We start from the raw sequence: 22,575 nt of genomic DNA, 5'->3' as shown, positions 1-22,575 counted from the left end.
CACAACAGATGCATAAAGATGTTATAAGAAGGTCTAAAAGGGGAAAACAAGGATCGGAACTCATTAGATCCAGTCTGCACTCAATCCAATAAGCAGCAGACAATACAGAAATAAATACTTAAGCCAAGCAACCATTTGGAAGGAACATCGGCATCTTTGAATCACCAAGCAACAATCTCTTGAGAATCATTCATCATCAAATCATCATCAGCAATCATCAAAATCATCATCAGAAATATCAGCATCGAATATCACAAAACAGCAATCAGATCGAATTGCAGGAAGAGTTAGTTCCAAAGGTTGAGCAGAAAGCAAGGAGGAAACAAATATCAACTCGGGTTACAGAAGATCCCCAAGTATCTCAGATCTTGTTATCAAACTAATACTCGGTGGTATATCTATTACGTTTATATCCTTGTTATTTATAATCATTAGATAAATATATGTTGCTTATGCAATATGAATTATACTTGAGCATTTATAAGATGTGTTTGATTGCCAAATATAAATATCAATGCTGCCTATGATGACTAATATGTAAATGCCTGATTGTCTGAAACCCACCTTGTAGGAAGGGCCTGGGGTATAAGAAAAAGGGGTATACAAGGCTAAGTAAGTAGGCCATTCTAGAGTTGACCGTAATGGCTCCTAGGACCAGAGGGCACTAACGTAGAGAGCCAAGTAACCCACTTACGGCCCCCACCCAAATTCCACAAGATGGCAAGTGTCTTTAGGGAGATGAGACATTGATGGGGAAAGAAGATACAAGCTGCCAAGGAAGAGGGCTGTGGTAGACATCCACTCTTGGGCTTGGTGTAGAAATGGCTTTGGGTGGACATACAAGAAACCACATCATATTCATATTTTTGTGTAGTATTGATAATCTATGAATATGATGTGGTTTCTTGTATTGGTTATAATTGATGGGAAACAAGGGGGGAGACACAAAGTGGCAACATTTCTGGCGACCTCTATGGGATGATTTCCTACTAATCATGGGATTTAAGGGGCCTTATCATTTCATTGGGCATAGAGTCACAAGGGGAATTGCAACCTGTTGTGACCATTTCACACATCGCCCCATTGAAAATGGGGACCCCTGCTTTTTGCTTTCTAGGGTTTGTTTTCTAGGTCTTTTAGGGTTTTTTCTATTAACCTTTAGCTTTTGAGTGTCACCGAGGGGATCATCTGGATAGCAGGTTCTGCTTGAGTTAGGTCAAATTGGTGAGTGATGAAGTTTGAAAGTCCTGATCCTAAAATTTGGCTAAGTCTGGAATGTCCTATACCTGAAATTTGACTAAGTCTGGAAAACTAAAGAATCCTCCAACAACTAGATTTTGCAATATAACTCCTGGAGGTCTGAAACCACTCTCAAACATCCTGAAAGTATATATGGAATATAACTTAAAGTATAAGAACTTATACTTAAATGTTATATTCCATAAAATGATCCTGACGGAGAGTTCAAAAAGTCAAATTTCGCTCCTGACCCTTCCAGAGGGTCCAAAGCGAATTTCGCTCCTGACCCTTCCAGAGGGTCCAGAGCGAAAATCAATCTAGGACTCATTTCTTGCCTTATTTGACCAAATTTTGACTTGCAAGGCATTTTGAAGGGAAAATTGGAAATGTTTGAAAACCTTGAAAAAATGATGGATTCTAGCCTGGAAGAGGAATTTCGCTCCTGACCCTTCCCAAGGGTCCAGAGCGAAATTCATCATAAACTTCATTTGCCACCTTGTTTGAGCTTGAAACCTTGTTCCTGGCCTTGAAAATGATCTAATTTTGCCTTGTGAAGTGGTTTGAAACTTAAAAATTGAGCAGTTCAGCCTGGAGTAAAGATTTCACTCCTGACCCTTCCAGAGGGTCCAGAGCGAAAATCTTGTTTAAGCTTATTCGTCACTAATTTTGGCTAACTTTTTTGTGTTCAGGGTCTTTGGGAATGAAGATTGGACGTCATTTGATACATTTGAAGACTTGGAAACATGCAAAATGAAGAATTTTGGACAAGGAAGGCAATTTCGCTCTTGACCCTTCCAGAGGGCCCAGGGCGAAAATCCTAAAACATGACTTTTCCTCCAAAGTTTGAGTGAAGCTAAGCCAAGGAATAGGGTTGAAATGATGTTTGAATTACCTTGAAGTGAAAAAGGATTGTTGAGAGTAAAAGTTTTGAAGGCAATTATGAAAGTCGCTCCTGACCCTTGCAGAAGGCTCAGGGCGAAATTTCTAAATCCTCCTATTTTCTTGCACTTCAAGATGAGATTTTGGTTTTCATGGCTTGGATGGGAGAAGGACGTGATATGTTATGCCTTAGAAGTGATTTGAAGATAAAAGAAAGAAGGAATGTGTTCAAAATTCAAAAGTCGCTCCTGACCCTTGCAGAAGGCCCAGGGCGAAAATCACAAAATCTACCTATTTCTTTGAAGTTTTGCTAAGGCAAGGATGCACTAAGGTAGAAATGGCCTTTAAGACCATGATGAGTAGTGGTTTGCTTCAAAACTTGATGATTCTAGGCTAGGAGAAGAAAAGTCGCTCCTGACCCTTGCAGAAGGCCCAGGGCGAAAATTTGAAAAACCTCCACTTTGCCCTGCAGAAACAAAACAAGTTTGAATGAGTGGATGAGGAAGGACATTACCTAGCGATGAATGAAAGATTCGAGAGAAGTTGATGAAGGAGTAAGCCTAAGGAGAAAAAGTCGCTCCTGACCCTTGGAGAGGGTCCAGGGCAAAAAACACCAAAATCACACTTTTTCTCCTAAGTTGTATAGAACTAAGTCTGGAATTCAGTGAGAAGACCTATTTGAGATGCCTTGAAGAGATTTTGAACTTTGAAAAATGTCAATTTTGAGCCAAATTATGAAAGTCGCTCCTGACCCTTCCAAAGGGTCTAGGGCGAAATTCCTCTAAAAGCATTATTTCCTTCAAGATTTTGATGAAATAACTCAGTGGTGCAAGGAAATGGATCTTGGAAATTGCGTTGGGAGAGTTCAACAATCAAGCTAAGGTGGATTATAGCCTAAAATGAGAAAATCGCTCCTAACCCTTCCAGAGGGTCCAGGGCGAAATCCACATTTCCACCTAAATTCCTCATGCAGAATACCAAAACTTGAAATGCAAGACCTTAACTAGATGTGAATTCACCCTCCAGGAGATTTTAGAGTCAAGGTATGAAATATTCAAGGCTAAATTTGGAAAATCGCTCCTGACCCTTGGAGAGGGTCCATGGCGAAATCATTAGCAAGCTTCATTGAGGCCTTGATCAAAAATTGATATTCTCCAGTTTGCACTAAATCACCAAAATTGCTAAATTTGAGACATTTGGAAAATTAAATTTAAATTCGCATTAATTTAAAAGCATTTTGCATTTAATAAATTAATTTTTGACCTTGAAATAATCAAAAGGGACATCTTGGAGGCATCTAAAATTAATTTTTTGAATTAAAATTTGTTAATGAGCACTCAAGGCATTATTTTGCCTTTATTTGGCAAGTCGGCCCACCTTTTTTTCAAGGTTTTATTTATTTTTTACCCCTTTATTAGCAAGTCGGCCTTGGGGATACAAGAGGTGAGCGCTCTATATAATGGGAGATGTTCTTTAGCAAATTCAAATCATTCTTGCATTATCTCTCATGCGAACTTGAAGAGCATATTTGGAGGTGCAAAATTGAGCAAGCTGGAGGATAATTTCCAGATTTTGGAAGGTGTTTGAAGGCGAAATTTTGCTAAGTGTGGAGACTAAAGAAGGTGAAATTCATTTTGAAGGCTAATGGAGGCATAATTCATCCAAGGGAGGACTATAATCTAAGCCTTGTCCATCAAAATCCGGTCTTCTTTCATCATTTTTCAAGGTTTTATAGTTAGGCTTTCAAAGGAGGAGGTATGAAGAATCATTTTTTTGAAGTTCTTATTCAAGACTTATTGTGATTTCATAACAATTTTGTAAAGTCTAAGTCTTGAAAATCCAATTTCCATTCATTATTAATTTGAAAATGTATAATTCTTGATTTATCATGTCTTTTTCAAATTAATATCTTAAGTTATACCCTTGAAAGGTCCTAAATTCTATGCTTTAAGGTTTGATGCTCAAAGACTAACTTTAATCTTTTGTGTAGGCATCAAATGGTGACCCCGGAGTCGGAAGATCAACTACTTGGCGGACCCTCATCAAAGAAGATCAAGTCAGGACAAGGACGACCTCCTCCCGTCTAACATCGACAAGGACGGCCTTCTTTGGTCAAGCATCGTCAGGAATAACCTCTTCCAATCCAGCATTCCATGGCGAGGTACATCATTATCCTGCACATCAAAGACAAAAGAAGTCAGAGCAAGGGTTTGTTGAAGAAGCAGATAGTTCCAGATGAATTAATTAAAGCTAGCTTCTCAACATCATCGAATTGGATATCTATCAAGTTGCAAGTATCAGACAATTGGCATCCTAGTCATCACTCCTCCAGTCGGGTTGGTCCACCTCAGCATGTCCAGATTCAATGTACCTGACTCATTAAAGGTGGCACAAACTTCGATGTACCTACCCCAGCTATCCATTGGTCGAATTTTCCAGAGAAGACATGTGTCCAATTAATACAATTATTTCATTGGTCAGAATTGAGTTTGTTGTAACAAACCCTAATTAGGGTTTTCATTGTAGAATCTTGGCCATTGATCTCAAATTGATCTTAGCCATTGAATTGTATTAAGGGCACTATATAAGCCTCGACTCTTCATTTGTAAAGGCGAATAGAAAGTAGTTAGTGAATAGTCAGTAGATAGAATAGCAATTAGAGTAGAATAGGAGGACAAGGCAAGAAATTGTTGCCATTGATTGTAAATAAACTCCATTTTCATTGAAGTAATGGTGAAGTGTGTCGTTTCTTGCAATATGCATGGTTTCTTGTTGAATCTTCAATTCTAGATGGTAGATGATTAGATCGAATGAAGGAAATTGTTGAATGCACCTATGTGGAATCCGTCTAATCCAAACCACTAGCCTCTTGCTGATGGTAAGTGCGCCTTGCGTGGTCAACTGGAATAAAATGAGCTTAATCTTAAGTCGTTACACGTCTATTGTTTCATGCATTATCTTGAATGGTGATCAGTGTCAGATGGTGTACGATTTGAACATATTGGAAGCATCCCTTAGAAGATCGCATTGAGTTGGTGTTGAATTGTTCAGCCTGATGGTGAGACCCAACCCAATAGGACTCCACCTAGTCATTCATCCATCTTCTCGCATTCTAGGTAGTAGAGTAGACTTCCTGAACCTTGCATCTTTTGCCATTTGTTTGTCTTCTAGTTAGTAAATAGGACTCGTGATTCCAGCAAATCAGATGTTTAGTCATCAAGTGTAAGTCCCCTTGTGATTCCAGCAAAATCACGTCATACCACAGAGAGCTTATCCACACGTAGAGATCCTACAGAAAAGAACCTTGAAGTCACCCTGATTGATCCTTTTCGCGACATCTTCAGCATTCGGAGACTTTATTCAAGAGAGGATAAGGTACCCTTTAGGTATTTTATTCTGCGTTTGGTCATGTACAAAATACACATCAACACAACCATTGGCCTGCCTCAAAACACACGAGACACAACATGTGCAAGCTTGCACTTGGAGGAAAACACAAACACCTAGATCAATTCCCTCAAGGAGAATGTAGAGTGTAGGAACACCATTAGAAAAGAAACAACTAAGCTAATGCGTACATGACTTTTCACAAACCCCTCTAGAAACAAGGTTCAAGATGAATCCCATTAATTGAGAATGGAAGAGATTCACCATTCAGCCTTGAGAGATGGGATACATTGGCTTCCTTACAATTGGTGATGACATATGGCCCACCCTAAATGGCATCAAATTTGGTATGCCTTCCTACTTTGGCTCTATTTGCATTGTAGTTCAGTACCAAGTCTCTCTTGTGGAATACTCCATTGTCAACTTTCTTGTCAAAACTTCTCTTTAGTTATCCTTGGTGAGTCTCAACGGCATGCATAACCTTGTTCTTGGCTTCTTCTAACTCCATTAGCTCACCCAACCTCACTATCATGGCATTGTTTTTTGCTGATTCCAACTTTTGTGCTCACTCAAGAGAAGGAAACTCTAGTTATTAGGGTAGCCTTTCTTCCCTTTCATAATCCAACATGAAAGGGGAATTGCCAATAGCTCTCTTGGGAGTGATTCTATTGGACCAAAGGGCTGTCTTCAATTTACTTTGCCAAGACCTTTGATTGTCTTATATGGTCCTTTTGATTATCCTGACGAGGTTTCTAATGGATTACTCAACTAAGGCATTACCTTGAGGATAACATGCTGATGAGGTTTTTAAGTATATACCATGCTTAACTACCTAATCATTGATTTGGGTGCTAACAAATGATTTGGCATTATTGAAGATGATGGTGGAAGGGGCACAAAACCTAGTCATAATTCCATCAAGGAATTCCAAAAATGAAACCTCAATGGCATCAGTCCACTTGGTGAAATAATCTATAGTTGCTGAATTTCATTTATGACACTAGATGGTGGATTTATCATACCAATAAAATCCAACACCCATTGTGTAAATGGCTTATTTGCCTGAATGGGATTGTTGACGTGTTTTTTAGGACTACGCCGAACACAGAATAAAGTTTCCAACAGTCACTTCACTCTCTCTTGTTGAAAATTAGACCGTATGCTAAGATTGCAAAGAAAGATCAAACGACTAATCTCAAGGTTCCTTTAGCACGTGGACATGAATCAGTTAGTTGATGGGTTTGTTGTTAACCCAAGGGGCCTTACGTATGCTCATAGAAGATCTTAACAAACTTGCGGGTTCAAGGATTTCTACGTGAATGATTTGCAATGAAAGCTCTATTTTTTGAATTTTTTGAGTTAAGATATGTAGAAAAGTAAATAGGATAGGGTTGAGAAACTATGCTAAGTCTAATCTAGACCTAAGAACGAGGAGACGAGAACACTCATGCAAAGTCAACCATGCTTTGCTTCGCCAACAGAGCACAAGTACGCGAAGGCGGTGCAATCTTCAGAGGGTGTGTAAAGGTTTTTCAAATCATCAACAAAGACCATCAAGCCAAACAATCTTCATTGATAATTGAAGTTAAACACACACATATAATAGGCTCAGGCTAACTTTGCAAAGTATGTAACAATTAACTGCACACAAAAAGTATGAGCTTGGACTCTGCAACAAATAATCCTATCAAATCCAGTTCTTCTAACAACATAAAGAAAAATCTATTCTAATTGAAGAGAGCAAGACCATGCGGATTGCTAAAATAGAACAAGAATACACCATCAAAATCGAACAATATATTAAGTTGGCTACTTCAACAATCTTAATGCGACAATCTCAGAAACAATCTCTCCTCCCTTTACAAATGAGGGGGTCACCCCTTTATATAGGCCTTGGGTCATGAAAACATGCAAACCCTAATTAGGGTTTGTCCCTAAAAGATTCTCCACTCAAGATGCAACAAGGTGGGAATCCATAATTAATGCCCACTAAGCCCATATACAATAAATTCAAATAAACCCAAAAATGGCATCCATTTGTGCATTAAATGCTCCCCATTACATCCACTTTGCCCAAAATACCATGGATAGTCCTCATGCAACCATAAATGCCCATCATTCTTCATGCGATGGCCACATGCAAAAAGAATTTGTCATAAAATCATTAATATGGCAGCTGCATGCAAAGAAGATTCTTCATGCATTCAACATGCATTGACCAGGCCATCACTAAGTCAAAATATCCCAGCAGTAAATGTGTCGCCACTACTCAGTCAAAAGATTCTCGTCCAAGAATGGACGACCATTACCCCGTTCATTAATCGCATACGCAATGAATTTACCGATGACAGCTTCCAGCTCTCCTACGGAGACACTTGGCATGCTTTCAATGTCAAACTCCATCAAGGTGATTTCTTCCTCGCTCTTGGAAAAGAAGTTCTCCCACTCCACCATCATTTCCTACGTTTTCTTCATTGTGCTGGAAAATGAGGAAACATTTGCAAAATGTTCCTTAGTAAACGAACCTATGAAGCAGAATTCGTGCAATTGGGATTTCAAGGAATTCACCATCACTCCATCCTCACTTAGCCTTTTTGCGAACAGTGCTTCAATTCCGTTGATAATTTCCTCCTACACCCTTCTAATCGAGTCTTTCAAAGCTAAGGACTCCATGTTGAATTTCTCAAAGGTATTTCTTCCGGAGCAAACAACGTAGAATCATCGGGAAAAGTCATAAATATCATTCTCTTGAATTACTTTCCCATCAATTAGTGTTTGCTTTGGAATCTTCATTAGAGCCCTAAGTCACGAAATGGTTAAGTCTTGATAAATGTGAACATCTTCCCACAAACCTTCCACTATCTCCAATCTGTTTAGAAGGGCCACAAATCTGGTATGAAGATGAGCCAAATCTTCGATGAACTTTCCAGCCGCAGTAAATACATCTTCCACCCACTCCCCGGAACTCTGGGCCATTTCTCTAATTACTTCGGTGTTGTCAACAACTTCCTTAGGGAGAGAGGAAGGAGGAATGAATGAGGGATCTGCTTCTCTGAGCGGTCGCTTGAGACTTCTAATATGTTCACATAAGGCCCTATTTTCTTCCTTCAGCCTTTTACATTTTGCCTTTGTTTCTGTATCTTTTCTGTCATGGCCAAGAAAGATCCTTCGAAGTCTCCAATTACCTATAATGTTCCCAGTTGGGGATTGGATTATTTGGCGTTCAAGTCCTGCAAACAAACGTTAGTATACAAACAATATGAAAGATAATTAAACATATATATTTATTTGTGCAATTATACAAGAAAGAATGCTATATGTTATTCTACATATTTAACAAATAATGTTAACTGATTTATTGTTATCTATAAAAAAGGATACAATACTCAGTTGGACCTTACCTGGATTGACCCAACCTTCTATTGAGAAATATTTCTCAGTTAGGAGCAACCCAGGATGTCGTCCTCCTAAGGTCTCTATTTGGGATCTCTATTAATGAGTGAAATCATTAATGTTCTCAAAGCTTGGCAGAGATCCCACCCCTGCTCAAGCTTCTCTATTTCTAACATATGCATATGGTTAACCTCTACAATATATATATATTGTCTCTAAGAGATTCCCTATGAATCTCTCTCTGGATTCCTCTTGGAATCTTGGCATTCAATTTTGCCCTCTGGTCTCTATGGCTCCTTTAAAGGGAGCAATCGTCGTAGACATTATCAGGGACTTAAATATAATTCTGCTCTGAAATGCCTCAATGATCCCTAGCTCTGTAAATTACCTCTGAAGCAATCTCTATTTCCTCTATTTTAATTCTGAGTGTATCTCTACAATCTTATGGTAATTGTTATTTAACATCACTAATATATCACTATTATATTATAATCCTGATTGTATCTCTGTCTCTAGAAGTGTCGTTACAATTCTGAGTGCATCTCTATTATGCTAATTCTGAATGTATCTATGCAACATTGATTCTAAATGCATCTCTGATATATTGATTTAGAATGTATCTCTATTATTTACTGGCTATTCTGCTTTAATTTATCTTGCGGTATGATTCGAATTCCATGGCATTATTCATGAAGTGTTTCCTACGGTTTAGGGCAAACCACTTACCGTTCACTTGCCGGTGGTGTATCCTGGATATGCTGGGTACGCTCTACTCCTTCCACAGTTTTTGCTTCCAACGTGGCTATCACTGTTAGCACTATCCCCATGCATACCACCAAGAACACAAATGTTACTGCCTGTAACTTAATAACAATTCTGATCTGATCTGATCAATGGTGATGTCACTAGATGCTTTTGATTCCTTCCCTTTATATCTCTCAATTTGAGGGAGAGGTCACACCTCTTCATCATGTATGCCCTTTGGCAAGAGACACACCCTTTCACCATTAGCACCCTTTGAAAGAGTGCAACTCTTCATTATTTCTACCCTTTGAAAGGGACACAACCTTCCATAATCAGATGTGCACTTATTATTTAAATCAGATCTGCACTTCTCATTTCCAAATTATCCCCCCTCTCAAATGAGGTTCTTTTCTCCCTTTTATATCTCATTGTTGAGGGAGTCGCAACTTTTTCTTTCATGTCTTCTGACTTTTCATTAACTTTATTAAATTTTAATTAATCATATTTAATTATATTATTTAATATTTTAATTTAGTTTTTAATGTTTTAATTTTATTATTATCATTTATTATTAAATTCTATTTCAAAGTCGGGACATTACATTACCTGCCCGGTAGAAGCACGCCCTAGATCATCCCTCACGACCTTGGAGAATTTTTCGGGGAGCCTTCTTTTCTACCGGCTGATCCATTCTTTTTAACAATTCCTATAACTCTCATGCTGGATCGATTTCCTTTTCCGGCTCCTTTCTTAATCTATCCATCAGCCAATCAAGAGCGGGAATGGAGTGACTGTGAATTTCCATCTTCTCTTGCTCCTGCGATACTTCCTCCATTTCCCCAAGGATGGCCTCCACGAAACTATCCTAACGAGTTTCTTCTTGATGAGGAGGAATTTCCTATTCTTGACTTCTTGGCTGACTTGGTCTATGCGAAGCACTGACGCTGAGAATATCTTGTGCTAGAGCACTGTCTAGGATATCGCTTGGAGGTGGATTTACTGGATTTTCCTGTGGAAACATATCTAACTCATGTACACTAGAAGAACTTGCTGGTGACTGCATCCACGCTCTCTTTTGTGGTGGTTCTTCCTGCTGTATTTCCTGTTGAACTTCTTGATGGGCCTCCTGTTGGGTTTCCTGCTGAACATCCTTCTTCCTTGTCGTCCTCGGCCTCTTTGGAGCGCTCTTTCCTTTATCAAACCGAACTTCTCCTTCACCTTGGGCCTGTGAAGATCCTCTCGTAGTCTTGCTATGGGAATCAAGATTTCCCATCAGTTGGAAAGTCAAGCGGACATTTCCCTCTTTCAAACTTCTTATATGTTGATCAACCCAATGTTTAGTAAATTTTAGAACCGGTCTAGCCAAAATATCTAGGTCATCAATTTCCAGCTCTGATCAATTTGGAAGCTGTATAGGTTGATCTTTCACTTTTTCGAATTCTAGTTGCACCAAGTCCGAATCTTCCTTCACCTAATCCGACACCTGCATCACTTCACCTATTGTGATTATTTGCAAGGGCAGCCTGGAAAACATCTTTCTTTTGACATCAAAGTCGTCCCTTGCATCTTCCCAGTGGTCTTCTAGGTGAAACTTGTGTAAGAATTTCACTCCAACAACCTTCCTGATTTTGTGATATGGATCATAGTGAGACCTGGTGGTGTAATATGCTAAGCGATAAAATGCTAATTCTTCATCTGCCTTCTCAGCTACTACCAAGTTCGGGCATACCTCCACATAGTCTCCAAGGACAATTGGGAATGCAAGAGACGACTTCTTTTTCTTCTTCTAAATTTGATCATAAGTTGTCAACTGCCTCATAAGTTCTAACATTATCAGCTTGTCAGATGGATACCGTGGCAGTTTGTATGGCTGAAAGGCGAAGCCTTGGGGAATGCAAGAGACAACTTCTTTTTCTTCTTCTAAATTTGATCATAAGTTGTCAACTGCCTCATAAGTTCTAACATTATCAGCTTGTCAGATGGATACCATGGCAGTTTGTATGGCTGAAAGGCGAAGCCCTGGGGAATGCAAGAGACAACTTCTTTTTCTTCTTCTAAATTTGATCATAAGTTGTCAACTGCCTCATAAGTTCTAACATTATCAGCTTGTCAGATGGATACCGTGGCAGTTTGTATGGCTGAAAGGCGAAGCCCTGGGGAATGCAAGAGACAACTTCTTTTTCTTCTTCTAAATTTGATCATAAGTTGTCAACTGCCTCATAAGTTCTAACATTATCAGCTTGTTAGATGGATACCGTGGCAGTTTGTATGGCTGAAAGGCGAAGCCCTGTGTCCTAATATATGTGAATTTTGGAAATTGCAAGAACGTAGCTCCGAATTGCTGAACCAATGCCCTAGCCTAGGTGACACTCTGGTGTGGAGCTCATTTTGCATGAGTCTTGTCAAGTACATAGTGAGAGTGTCATTCGCCAGCTTGAAAGAATCAGTATTTTGGAGGTGCAGCTGAGGATAATTCTCATGAACTTTCAGTTGTGCTGGTCCGCAGCCCATAACTCCCTTTCCAGGCAAACCATCAAAGCCTGCCATCCTTGCAAGCATGTAAATTACGTAGGAGCTCATGTAGAAAGACTGGGACTTCTTTTCTTTCAAATCCTTTAGCTGCTCATGAACGTAGTGGCTGATTAATCTAGCCCAATCCGCCAACCCATTGGAATTCATAACCTCGCCGATGTAGAAGAACATCCATGGCTTGAAGTTGATGGTATGTGAACACCCCATTATTCTGCTCAACATCATTATTAGGTCCACATATTCCTACTTGAATTCGAAGATAGTGAGCATCTTCAGCATTTTGGAGATGTGCGGTCTAGGCTTCAACAACCAATGTTTGTTGATGGTTTCCGCACATCTATCAGGATCTGCATCATATATAGTCTTTGCGCCATTCATGGTTTGGTAAGTCATCGAGTGATGTGAAGGAATTCTAAAGGCAACAATTCCACTTCTGACTATCTTGGTAGTCGTAGGAGATGGCCTGTGTCCTGTTGTTCCGAACATTCTAATCCTGAAAGTTGTCAAGTTGAAGGTTCCCAAATTTGTATCGTTGATCTCCTACCACCTGGACACCATCTTAGATTTTGGAAGGAACCCCTTTAGCTCTGGCTTTATCTGTGCTTGTCTGGTGATGGTAGCCACCTTGCTTGATTTTGCCATCTTGTAAAAGCTTCTTGAAAATGATGAATTTTTTTTTCTAAATTTGGCTCTCCTTCTCTCCAACTCTTCTTTCTTAAATCTTGCACGTGAGAAATGAAATGCATCCTCACGCTTATATAGAATTTCCTTTTTGTGTTGCTAAGTTGGGAAGCATCTAATTTGGCAATTGCATTCATTATGCGTCATACTTTCCCATTCACCACGGCATGCAAATGGAATTTCCCTTGTAATTGAATTCAAATTTGGAAACTTCTCTTAATGCGTTAAATCATGCGTCATACTTAGAATATTCCTTGCCAACTCATTACTTCCCATTTTTTAAATTTCGGAGGGAAATTGGAAGATTCTTTCAAGATTCGCCTCATTTGTCCACTTGGCTTGACTTTTCTTGCTTCGGAGGGAATTTTCCACTCCTTTTGACGATTTCCTATTTTTTAGGGATTTTCCTAAAATTTAGAACCTAGGTCCAGTAGAGAGAGAAATCTCTCACGAGTTCAAATCTGGAAAAATTTTCAGATTCTGGCGAGATTTGATGCCTAAAAATGGAAATTTCAAAATTTTTATTGAGGGGATTTCTTGCTTTTCCTTTCCTTTCCTTTCCTAACCCTTGGATTTTCATGCCTCAGACAATTTCCTTAGTTTTCCGGCTTGGGTGTGGAATTCACTTTGCATGGTGGAATTTCATAATTTTGCACTTCTTCCATGCCTTAGTCGTTTTGAAGCTCATCTCTGTGGATTTCATTATATCATGGAATTTTGATTTTCTTTGATTCTCCGTGACAATGGAGTTTTAGAGCCTGATTCTTCCCTAGGGTGCAATTCTCCACAAGGCAAGGAATTCATCTTTTTTCATATTTTCCATTCCTACCTCTATTTGGCGCCTTGACTCTCCTATGGGCGTTGAATCCTCTTGGCCATGGAATTCATCAACTTCAAGTTTTTCCATGAGGACCTTAGTTTAGCGCCCACATCTGACCTAGGGCGCTAAACTCACCTTGACAAGGATTTTGAGCATTTTCAACTTTTCCATGTCTTGCCTCATTTGGCACCCTCCTAAGTGCTAGGGCGCATTTTGCACTTGGTCAAGGAATTTTAAAGTTTTCATTATTTCCGAGGCACCCTTTACTTTGGCGCCCTCCTAACACTTTGGGCGCATTTTGGCCTATGTCATGGAATCTTGCACTTTCCACACTCTCCATGGAATCTCCTTTAGCGCCCTAGACATATGTTGGGCACAATTTCTTCATCAGGGAGGAATTCATCATTTGTTCATTTTCCTTGAGCATTCCATTTTGGCGTCCATCCTTGGCTTGGGGCACAAATTTCCACTTGGCAGGGAATTTTGGTGTTTTTTTTTTTTGTGAATTCCAAGACTACTCAATTTTAGCGCCCCCACCTTCTTCCTGGGCGCTATTTTGCATTTGTGAAGAAATTCTCACATTTTGATGCATTCCATGATGCCCTAATTTGATGCCCATACCTGATCTTGGGCGCCAAAATCACCCCAAGGTGGAATTTGACCCTCCTACATCCAGACTTAGAGAATATTGACGCTTCCAAATTCAGGATGCCACTTCAGGGTTGATGGTGAATTTCTCGGACTTGGATGATTTTCCGAGCTTTCCACTTCAGGAATGGATGCCAACACTTAGCCATTTTTAGCTCACTCTATCTACTTTCTGACTTTCCGGATTTAGAAATAGTCGTGAATGCTCAATCTTCAACTTTCCAAGAATAGGAACTTTTCAAAACATCAGTGTTAGACCCCAAAACAGGACGCAGGATGACTTACTATAAATAGAAACTTACTAAAAATAGTAAGTTTGATTTTTGGCAAAATGAAGACATTCCAGGACACAGTAAAATCCCTAAAAATAGGAACTTTCCAAAAATAGAAAGTTGCTCCGATTTCGCTCAAATTTTATTGGGAGGTTCCTCGAAGGGTCCTGGTTCTAGTTCTATGCTCAGTTTTTTCCAAAACCCTAACAGAAACCCCTAAAATCTAGGACTGAAGGCGAAAACCCTAAAACTGATAAAACAAGCCCTAAACTTCACCAAATTCACTCAAACGAAAAGCAGACTTGATCAATAAGACCCCCAAACACTTGCAGAGCAGAGAGACTGACGAGATTGCTACCAAGAGACCCCAAAAACCAAAACAAAACGACCAATAGGGCCTAAAAACTAGGGGGTCGCCATCTAGGATGGGATGATATTAGGTCACAACAGGGATGAAGGAGGGCAGCTAACCCTTGCTTTCCAAAAAATAAAACACATTTTTTACAGGTCTTCACCCATCTGTGAGCATCGTTAAATAGGGTCAGCCAATGATAGTCAGCCTTCGTTATCTTAGTATCAATCATTATCATGTGCCTCATTTTAAAGGTCTTCAAGAGTAATCATGGATTTCTTCCAATAATTTGCTAACCTGATTTTGTCTAATGCATCTTAAGTTTTAACAACTTTCCGTTGAGGTCTTTTCTAAAAAGTATATTATCCACTAGGACATAGAGGATGGATTGCAGTCTGAAGTCTCTTCTTTTAGTTTTATCTAGACCTGGAGGATATCTACCCTCCAGCGTAGTCATATCATTCAACCAGCTATTTTGAGTGTCAATGTTGGCTGGTTGGTCCTTCTATAGCACATGATTAGCTTCTGTAGGAGCTTCAAATGCTAAGCCAAGCTAATCACATAGTCCCTTGCCTCTCACAAAATTGGTGATCTTGATCTCTCTATCATATTCCATGACCTTTGTGATCAACCCAACTCTCTTCTCATTGTTATTCTTGCTCAAAGGAGTTATTTAATGCTAGCATGAGGGACCATCAGCTCAATCCTATTGTCGGGTAGGATATGTCTCAACTTTTTTAGTGCTTTAACAATAGCAAGGACCTGTTTTTCCACATAGCTATATTTAAGTTTATAGTCTTTAAACCCTTCACTTAAAAAGACAATGAGCTGCTCCAAATTATCACTATTCAGTTGTGTTAGGACAGCTGATATACTTGATTCTTTTCCAAGGGTATAGAGGATGAAATCCTTATTGTAATTTGGATCAGCTAGAGTAGAGCCCTGAGAAATCACTTGTTTGATGGCCTCAAAACAATCCTTCCCCTCCTTGGTCAAGTTGAATGCCATGCTCTTCTTTAGCATAGAGGTAAGAGGTTTTACCGTGGTGGCAAGGTTAGGGATGAACCTCCTCATAAAATTGATTCTTCTAGGGAAGCTTTGTAGTCCTTTCTTATGGTTCGGAAGGGGAATGGACAAGATTAGACCCTCTTTAGATATTGTGTCCCAGTAGCTTACCTTGGTCCATGGCAAACAAATATTTAGTAGGGTTCATGCATACACCATACTCCTTGTGTGTCTTGAATACTTGTTCAAGATGGTCAAAACGATCATCTACGTGTTTCAAAAAAATAGCAATGTCTACATGGTGGATGAGCACAAACTTTGCTATCATGCCTTTGAAAGCTATGTCCATTTTCCTCTAGAATGTAGCATTAGCACTGGTTAATCCAAAAGGTATTTTACATTAAGCATATGTACCCCACTTAGTAGTGAATAATGTTTTATGTTGGTCATATTCCTAACTAGAATTTGATTGTAGCTTGAGTAACCATCCAAGAAGGTGAACCTTTCCAAACCACTTTCTGTAGAATTTGTTCAATGGAAGGTAGGGGGGTAATGGTCCCTAAGAGAGGCTCTGTTGAGGTCTCTAAAGTCTACGCACAATCTAATCTCCCCATCCCTTTTCCTCACAGGAACAAGATTGGCTACCCACGAGGAATGCTTAATGGGAAAAATAATGTTAGCTGCGATGAGTTTGGTCAATTCTTTTCTCATTAAGGGCTTGATTTTTGGGTTCACAAGCCTTTGCTTCTGCTGAACATGCTTTGTATTTGGGTTTAACTCAATAGTATGCTGGGCTAGGTTTGGGTCAAATTTCGTCAGATCTTCATAGGTCCATGCAACTATATCATCATTATCTTTGACAAAGCTTAACAAAAGTTTGTTGTTCGGACTTACAGCATACCTTTCCCAAGTTAAAGGATTATCCCTCAGCCACAAAAATGGGTTTGTAATCCCCTTTATTTGCAGCTAGGTTCATCTTCTTATCTTTCAGCTGGTCATCAGAGTTAAATATGCCTTCTAGGGTGATGAGACCCTTAGGCAATTTGTTGGTGTTGAGCTACATGATGATCTCCATATTGGTCTTGCAGCATAGATTGAATTTTGAGCAGAAAAATCTACCTCTTTCTGCAGGAAATTAACAATCTTTTGATTACTATCAAATACTTAACAATTTACCTGATTATTTTCAGGGACAAGTCTTAGGACAATACTGATATGCATTTCTTGTTTGCAACATGTGCTGGTATGTCAAAGTGAGCACTAATTGTTGCAAGTTATCAACATGTTTATTTTGACTTCTAGGGATAGTTTGGATACCAAAGCTCTTAAAGCCTTCAAAAACATCAATACTTTCTATTACATTTATTCCAATATATATTTGCTGACTCTCTTTCTGTGTTTCTATGATGGTTTCAAGGATCTCTCATGTATTCTCTTCTTGGCACAGGTGTGTGAAGCTGACTGATGATGGCTTGATGCAGCTGTTAGACAATTGTCGAAGCATTGAGGATCTGAACCTCTATGCTGATTCAAGGTTCACTGATGTCCTATAACTTGTCAACATGATTAGATTGTGGTCCTTGGTTTCAATACATTCTTATTTTTATGACAATCCCCTCTTGCAGTTTTACTGACAAATCTTATGAAAAGATGTCAAATCTTAGTGAATTGAGGATCTTGGATCTGTGCGGTGCTCAGGTATCTCGCTTTACTTATTAGTTATTTGAATATTGTATATGTTGCTGAGGTGTGTGTGGAAATCAGTTTTCTATATTTGCTCACATCTTGATTGATTGGTATAATATTTTAGCCTAATTTTATATCTGTTCAAAACGCACATGTATAAAACTCAATATTTAAATATCTTGTGTTTTGTATTGTGTCAGTACTTGTCCGATCAAGGTCTTCTATCAATAGCCAAATGCAGGAAGCTGGTATCACTAAATTTAACATGGTAATGCTGTAAAACATTTCCATAATCTGTAATCTCTGTCTCCTTGAGTGCCAGTGGTTGAAATTTTACTTGCAAGTGCTTGAAATATTTTGAGGCTAACTATTGTTGCCACAGGTGTGTCTGTGTTACTGATGTTGGTGTCAAATCAATTGCTCGGAATTGCCCATTCCTAGAGTTTCTTAGGTACAGTTATACAGCTGAATCAGCTAATGTTTAATTACAAGATGCCTTTTTAATCCCTTTAGAGGAAAGAGGCTGATATATAGTAAAATTTGTGCTTGTCTATTTTGTAGCTTGTTTGGAATTTTGGGAGTAAGTGATTCAAGCCTGGAAACTTTTTCCAAGTTCTGTTCAGATAAATTGACAACATTGGATGTCAATGGTTGCATTAACATAAAGGTATTTGACTGCACATTAGCATTTATCTTTTTGGTATGCTAGTATTCAATTTGCCTTAGTAACATGTTTTCTTACGTTAAGAAGTTTCTAATTTAAAGATCTTCTAAGCACTGATTTCCTCTATTTTCTGCAGAGGCGATCAAAAAGTGAACTTTTGGAGCTTTTTCCCAAGCTTACTTGTTTCAAAGTACATAGCTAATCATTATCAAGCATTGCTCTTAGAGATGCCCTCTTAATACAAGTGCTTTGCAAAGTATACCACTATATCCTTGCTTCACCGCTTATGAGAGTTTTCATTTGACTTTTTCATAATTAAGTTTACTTTCAATATCTTGATACTCAAATTTTCTATATGGGGATGGTATTCTTCAACTTCCTTCTGTATTTTGTAAGAGAAGTTATGCTATTACTTACACTGTCCATCTAGGCCAAAAAAAGTTACGAAACTGGGCTACTTTACACCCTCATGATGTTTTATTTGGTAATCTGTGAAAGCATTTGGGTCAAACGTTTTTGGCAGCATTTGGAGAGCCTGGGAGAGTGAATCGTTTTATTAATAACAAAGAATCTTTTTCCAGGGAAGAGAATGTTTTTATAGCCTATAGATCCATTTGGTGGAATTTCGAAAGAAAAAATAAGGTGCTTGCTACCCACTGAAGGGTGTTTTGCTAGGTAGTGGGCTTCGAAAAGTATTAAAGATTGTAAAGATATTTTTCAGAATGGGTCATTGAAAGAGTGAGTTTTGTTGAAAAATGAATTTGGCAGAAAAAAATACTAAAATAAGAACATTCTTTGTTTTGAAAAGGGCTGTACATGGTGTGAATTTTCGCTGTAAAATTCGACATTGAGATTCTGAGTAATATTTCATGGAAGGATGGTACTGTTTTTGACAAAATGACTGTTAAAAAGATGTATGGAATGCTAGCTGACTAACAAACTTAATGATAATTCGAATCTCGTGGTTGGTGTATACCTGGTCTAGTGTGTTAAGCATTTTGTGGTCTTCATTTTGAACCTAAAAAAAACTTGTTTTAGATGGCTCCTCATTCTTAAGAAGCTTGCTGTTAATAGTAAACTTCTTTAGGCATTCTTGTTAGTGTTTGTTCTGTTTGTGATAAAACTGAGATTTTTTAGCACTTTTTTTTAATCTTCCTATGCTTTTCAGATGTGATCTTCATTTTTGGGTAACAATTTTGGTTGGGATGCTAGAAATATTTCACTTGGTATGGAATTCTTTTTGGCTATGTTTGTATTTTTCCTAAAGAGCTTAATAGATTTTGTCTGTGTCGACTAATGAGGTTTTATGGCGTACCTGAAATGTTAGGAATGATAATAAACAATTTTGTTTAAGAGTAGTTTTATTATTTATGTTAATAAGAATTGAGATTAGGGTTGAACTAGAGTTAGAATTTAAATTAAGGTAATAATTATTTTTGCATAAATTTGATTTAAATACTATAAGTTTACAATAATAATAATTAACAATTATGTTTGTGAGCAATATAATTATTTACAATTAGAATTAGGATTAACAGTATTATTATTGTATCAAAATAAAATTAGAGTTATAATTAAAATTAGGGTTGCAAGTGGGATAGAATTAGGGTAACTTTAGGGTTAGACTAAAATTAGGGTTATAATTATTTCTACAACTACAATTAGGCTTATGGTTACAATCAAGGTTATAACTACAATTATGACTGGTGTTAGAATTGAGGTTATACGTAGGGATAGGGTTGGGCTAGATTAAAATTTGGATTCCATTTACAATATTAGAGTTAGGATTAGAATTAGGGTTAGTGTTAGAATTGGCATTATGATTACAATTAGGGATAAAGTTATAGTCAGGGTACAATTGGAACTAGGGTTAGGATGAAGGTTATTAAGCATTGGATTAAGATAATGATGGAGCTTAGGGTTAGAAATAGAGTTAGTGTAAGGACTAGCTATAGAGTTAGAAGTAAATTTAGAGATACAAGTACAATTAAGTAAATTTAGTATTAGAATTGGAGATTTAGTAAGGGTTAGGGTTAGAATTAGGATAAGGGTAAAGTTTAGGGTTAGAGGGTAAGAGTGGACTCAAGGGAAGTCATATCATGGATGAAAAATTAATAGGCATGTTGAGATAAGAAATGTTGAATAAGTTGGCTTATTTTGGCCTCATGAAAGATATTAGAAGCAACTTGAATGAAAAAGAGTTGCAAACCTTGAAGAATTATAGATTTTGTCTGTATTGACTAATGAGGTTTTATGGCGTACTTGAAATGCTAGGAATGAAAAGGTCTTCTAAGGGAAAAGTAAATATTTATTGGTTCACTTTGGGAACTCACACTATTTTCTATTTTGGTGTAGGTATCTATGATTTTGGTTTATAGAAAAGAGGTTAAGCCAGCCTATTTTGGCCTCATGAAAGATATTAGAAGCAACTTGAATGAAAAAGAGTTATAAACCTTGAAGAATTATTTATGGATGAACACAAAATTGACAAGTGAGACTGCAGGATAAAATTGAGAAATTGAACGAGTTAACAATCAATGTTTGGTCACTAAAGATTGCAATGTTGATTTTGCTAATGAAAGGAATTTTCTATTTAAGCTCATTTGGCCACTTAATTGGCTAGTAAATATGTAAGTTATCTTGATTCCTATATGGTGTTGATTATTTTTTGTATGTTTGCTAGTCAAATATTGTGTGTGTATTGCTTTACCTTTGATTTCGATGCATTGGATTTATGACATGTTTTCTACTTTTCCGTAATTGCATGTTGTGATGGCATGTGTCAAATTTTCCTACTTGTCCTTAATTGCATGCAATGATGTCATGAGATGTAAGATTTATGCCATAAGTGAAATAAATCTAGCCTATGAACAATTTTTATTTAAAGCAAATAACTATCTAGTGCAAGAAAAGACGTGCAAAGAAAAAAAAATTGAATCAACATAGCACAATATTACTCATCAATAATTGATCACTACAAAATACATGATATGGGCAACTCAATTTCCTTGAATAGCAAGATTCTCATAAAACAATTAGAGATAATACATATCTTAGAACATCTAAAATATCTAGCGATAATTGATATATTATCTAAACTAAATGAGCATAAACCAAGTATAATTATTGACTATACCATTTTTTAAACACAATTTATGTGGGTGAAAATGATGGATCTTCGCGATTAAAAATTGAATCCTACCAAAAGGGGGAAGGACTACATTCCTTCCTCTCAATGAAGATAAACAACACTAAATATTGATGAGGTCCATTTGTATCAAATAACAATCCTCCTTTTGTGAATCGATATAATGTCTTCCCAATTGAACACCCTCTCTCAGGAAAGTATATAACTAAAGATGTATGCTAAAAGCTCATCCATTCCCCAAAAAAATGTTTAAGGAAAGAAACGAGAAAATGTTTGTAATTGATTCATGCTTATGTAAAAGTGACAACAAAGACATTTTGAACACAATTTATGAAAAAATTATCATCGAAGAACCATGTCGCAACCCCTCTTTTAAAAATAGTATAATTTTATGATTATTTGTCAATATAATTATAAAAATATTTATTAATTTATAATAACAAAAAAATTGATACAATAATAAAATTTAAACTATAAATTAAATTTAACTAACATAATGATTTAAAATAATAATAAAAAATTTAGACTGAGATTTGAAAGGAAAAATAATTATGTATCAAACACATCAATATTACATGTTTTTTTATTAAAATTAGGAATATGTTCGAAAGAAATTTAGAGAACATTGATGCTAGTGTCAAGCATGTAGGCAATTCTAATTTTTATTTTATTTTTTTAAAGAGAATTGTGATGATGAATTTATAAAATGAACAAGACGAAAAGTTAGTTTTCCTTTGTTTGTTTCTTAGGTATACAAGCTATTGTCATTTCAAAGCTTATAAGGCTTTATTTAAAGATCCTAACTCATTGCACATCAAATTACAATTTAATGTATGCATGTATGTATGTATGTATGTATGTATGAGATAGTGATGGTCATGTAGTTCAAATTATAATATTAGAGGTTCATAATATTTTTATTTTAGAAAGCTTCTCAATTAGAATTTTTTTAGTGTATTTGAATTATAAATTATTTGGTATTAATTGATTAATAAAATATTTATGTATTCAAATACTTTATATAAGATAATTATATTAAATATTATAAATCTAATTTTAAATAAGTTTTGGAGTCATTTTAGAAATTTATTTTTTATTTAAAATTGATATTTGATTATCAAAAAG

General features: G+C 37.2%; 1 protein-coding gene across 4 annotated transcripts in view; it reads left to right on the top strand.

Moving 5' to 3' along the window:
* The window catches only part of LOC131038652 (F-box protein At3g58530), a 72,981-nt gene extending 51,991 nt beyond the window's left edge, over nucleotides 1–20,990 (top strand). For 2 of the 4 annotated variants that reach the window (XM_059210961.1, XM_059210963.1), the window contains exons 5-10: nucleotides 17,400–17,486; nucleotides 17,578–17,650; nucleotides 17,839–17,906; nucleotides 18,021–18,089; nucleotides 18,200–18,305; nucleotides 18,439–18,775. In XM_059210961.1, the coding sequence (XP_059066944.1) occupies nucleotides 17,400–17,486; nucleotides 17,578–17,650; nucleotides 17,839–17,906; nucleotides 18,021–18,089; nucleotides 18,200–18,305; nucleotides 18,439–18,504 (469 nt within the window). In that variant the 3' untranslated portion in view covers nucleotides 18,505–18,775. Of the gene's footprint in view, nucleotides 1–17,399; nucleotides 17,487–17,577; nucleotides 17,651–17,838; nucleotides 17,907–18,020; nucleotides 18,090–18,199; nucleotides 18,306–18,438; nucleotides 18,776–18,883; nucleotides 19,268–20,657 lie in introns of those variants that run through there. The other 2 variants (XR_009358864.1, XR_009358865.1) reach the window with 2 other exon arrangements.
* The last annotated feature ends 1,585 nt before the right edge of the window (nucleotides 20,991–22,575 follow it).

This window comes from Cryptomeria japonica, chromosome 9 (genome assembly GCF_030272615.1).
Source record: "Cryptomeria japonica chromosome 9, Sugi_1.0, whole genome shotgun sequence".
Lineage (NCBI taxonomy): Eukaryota > Viridiplantae > Streptophyta > Pinopsida > Cupressales > Cupressaceae > Cryptomeria > Cryptomeria japonica.
The sequence above is the reverse complement of the archived record's forward strand: the minus strand, read 5'-3'. Positions and strand labels throughout refer to the sequence as shown.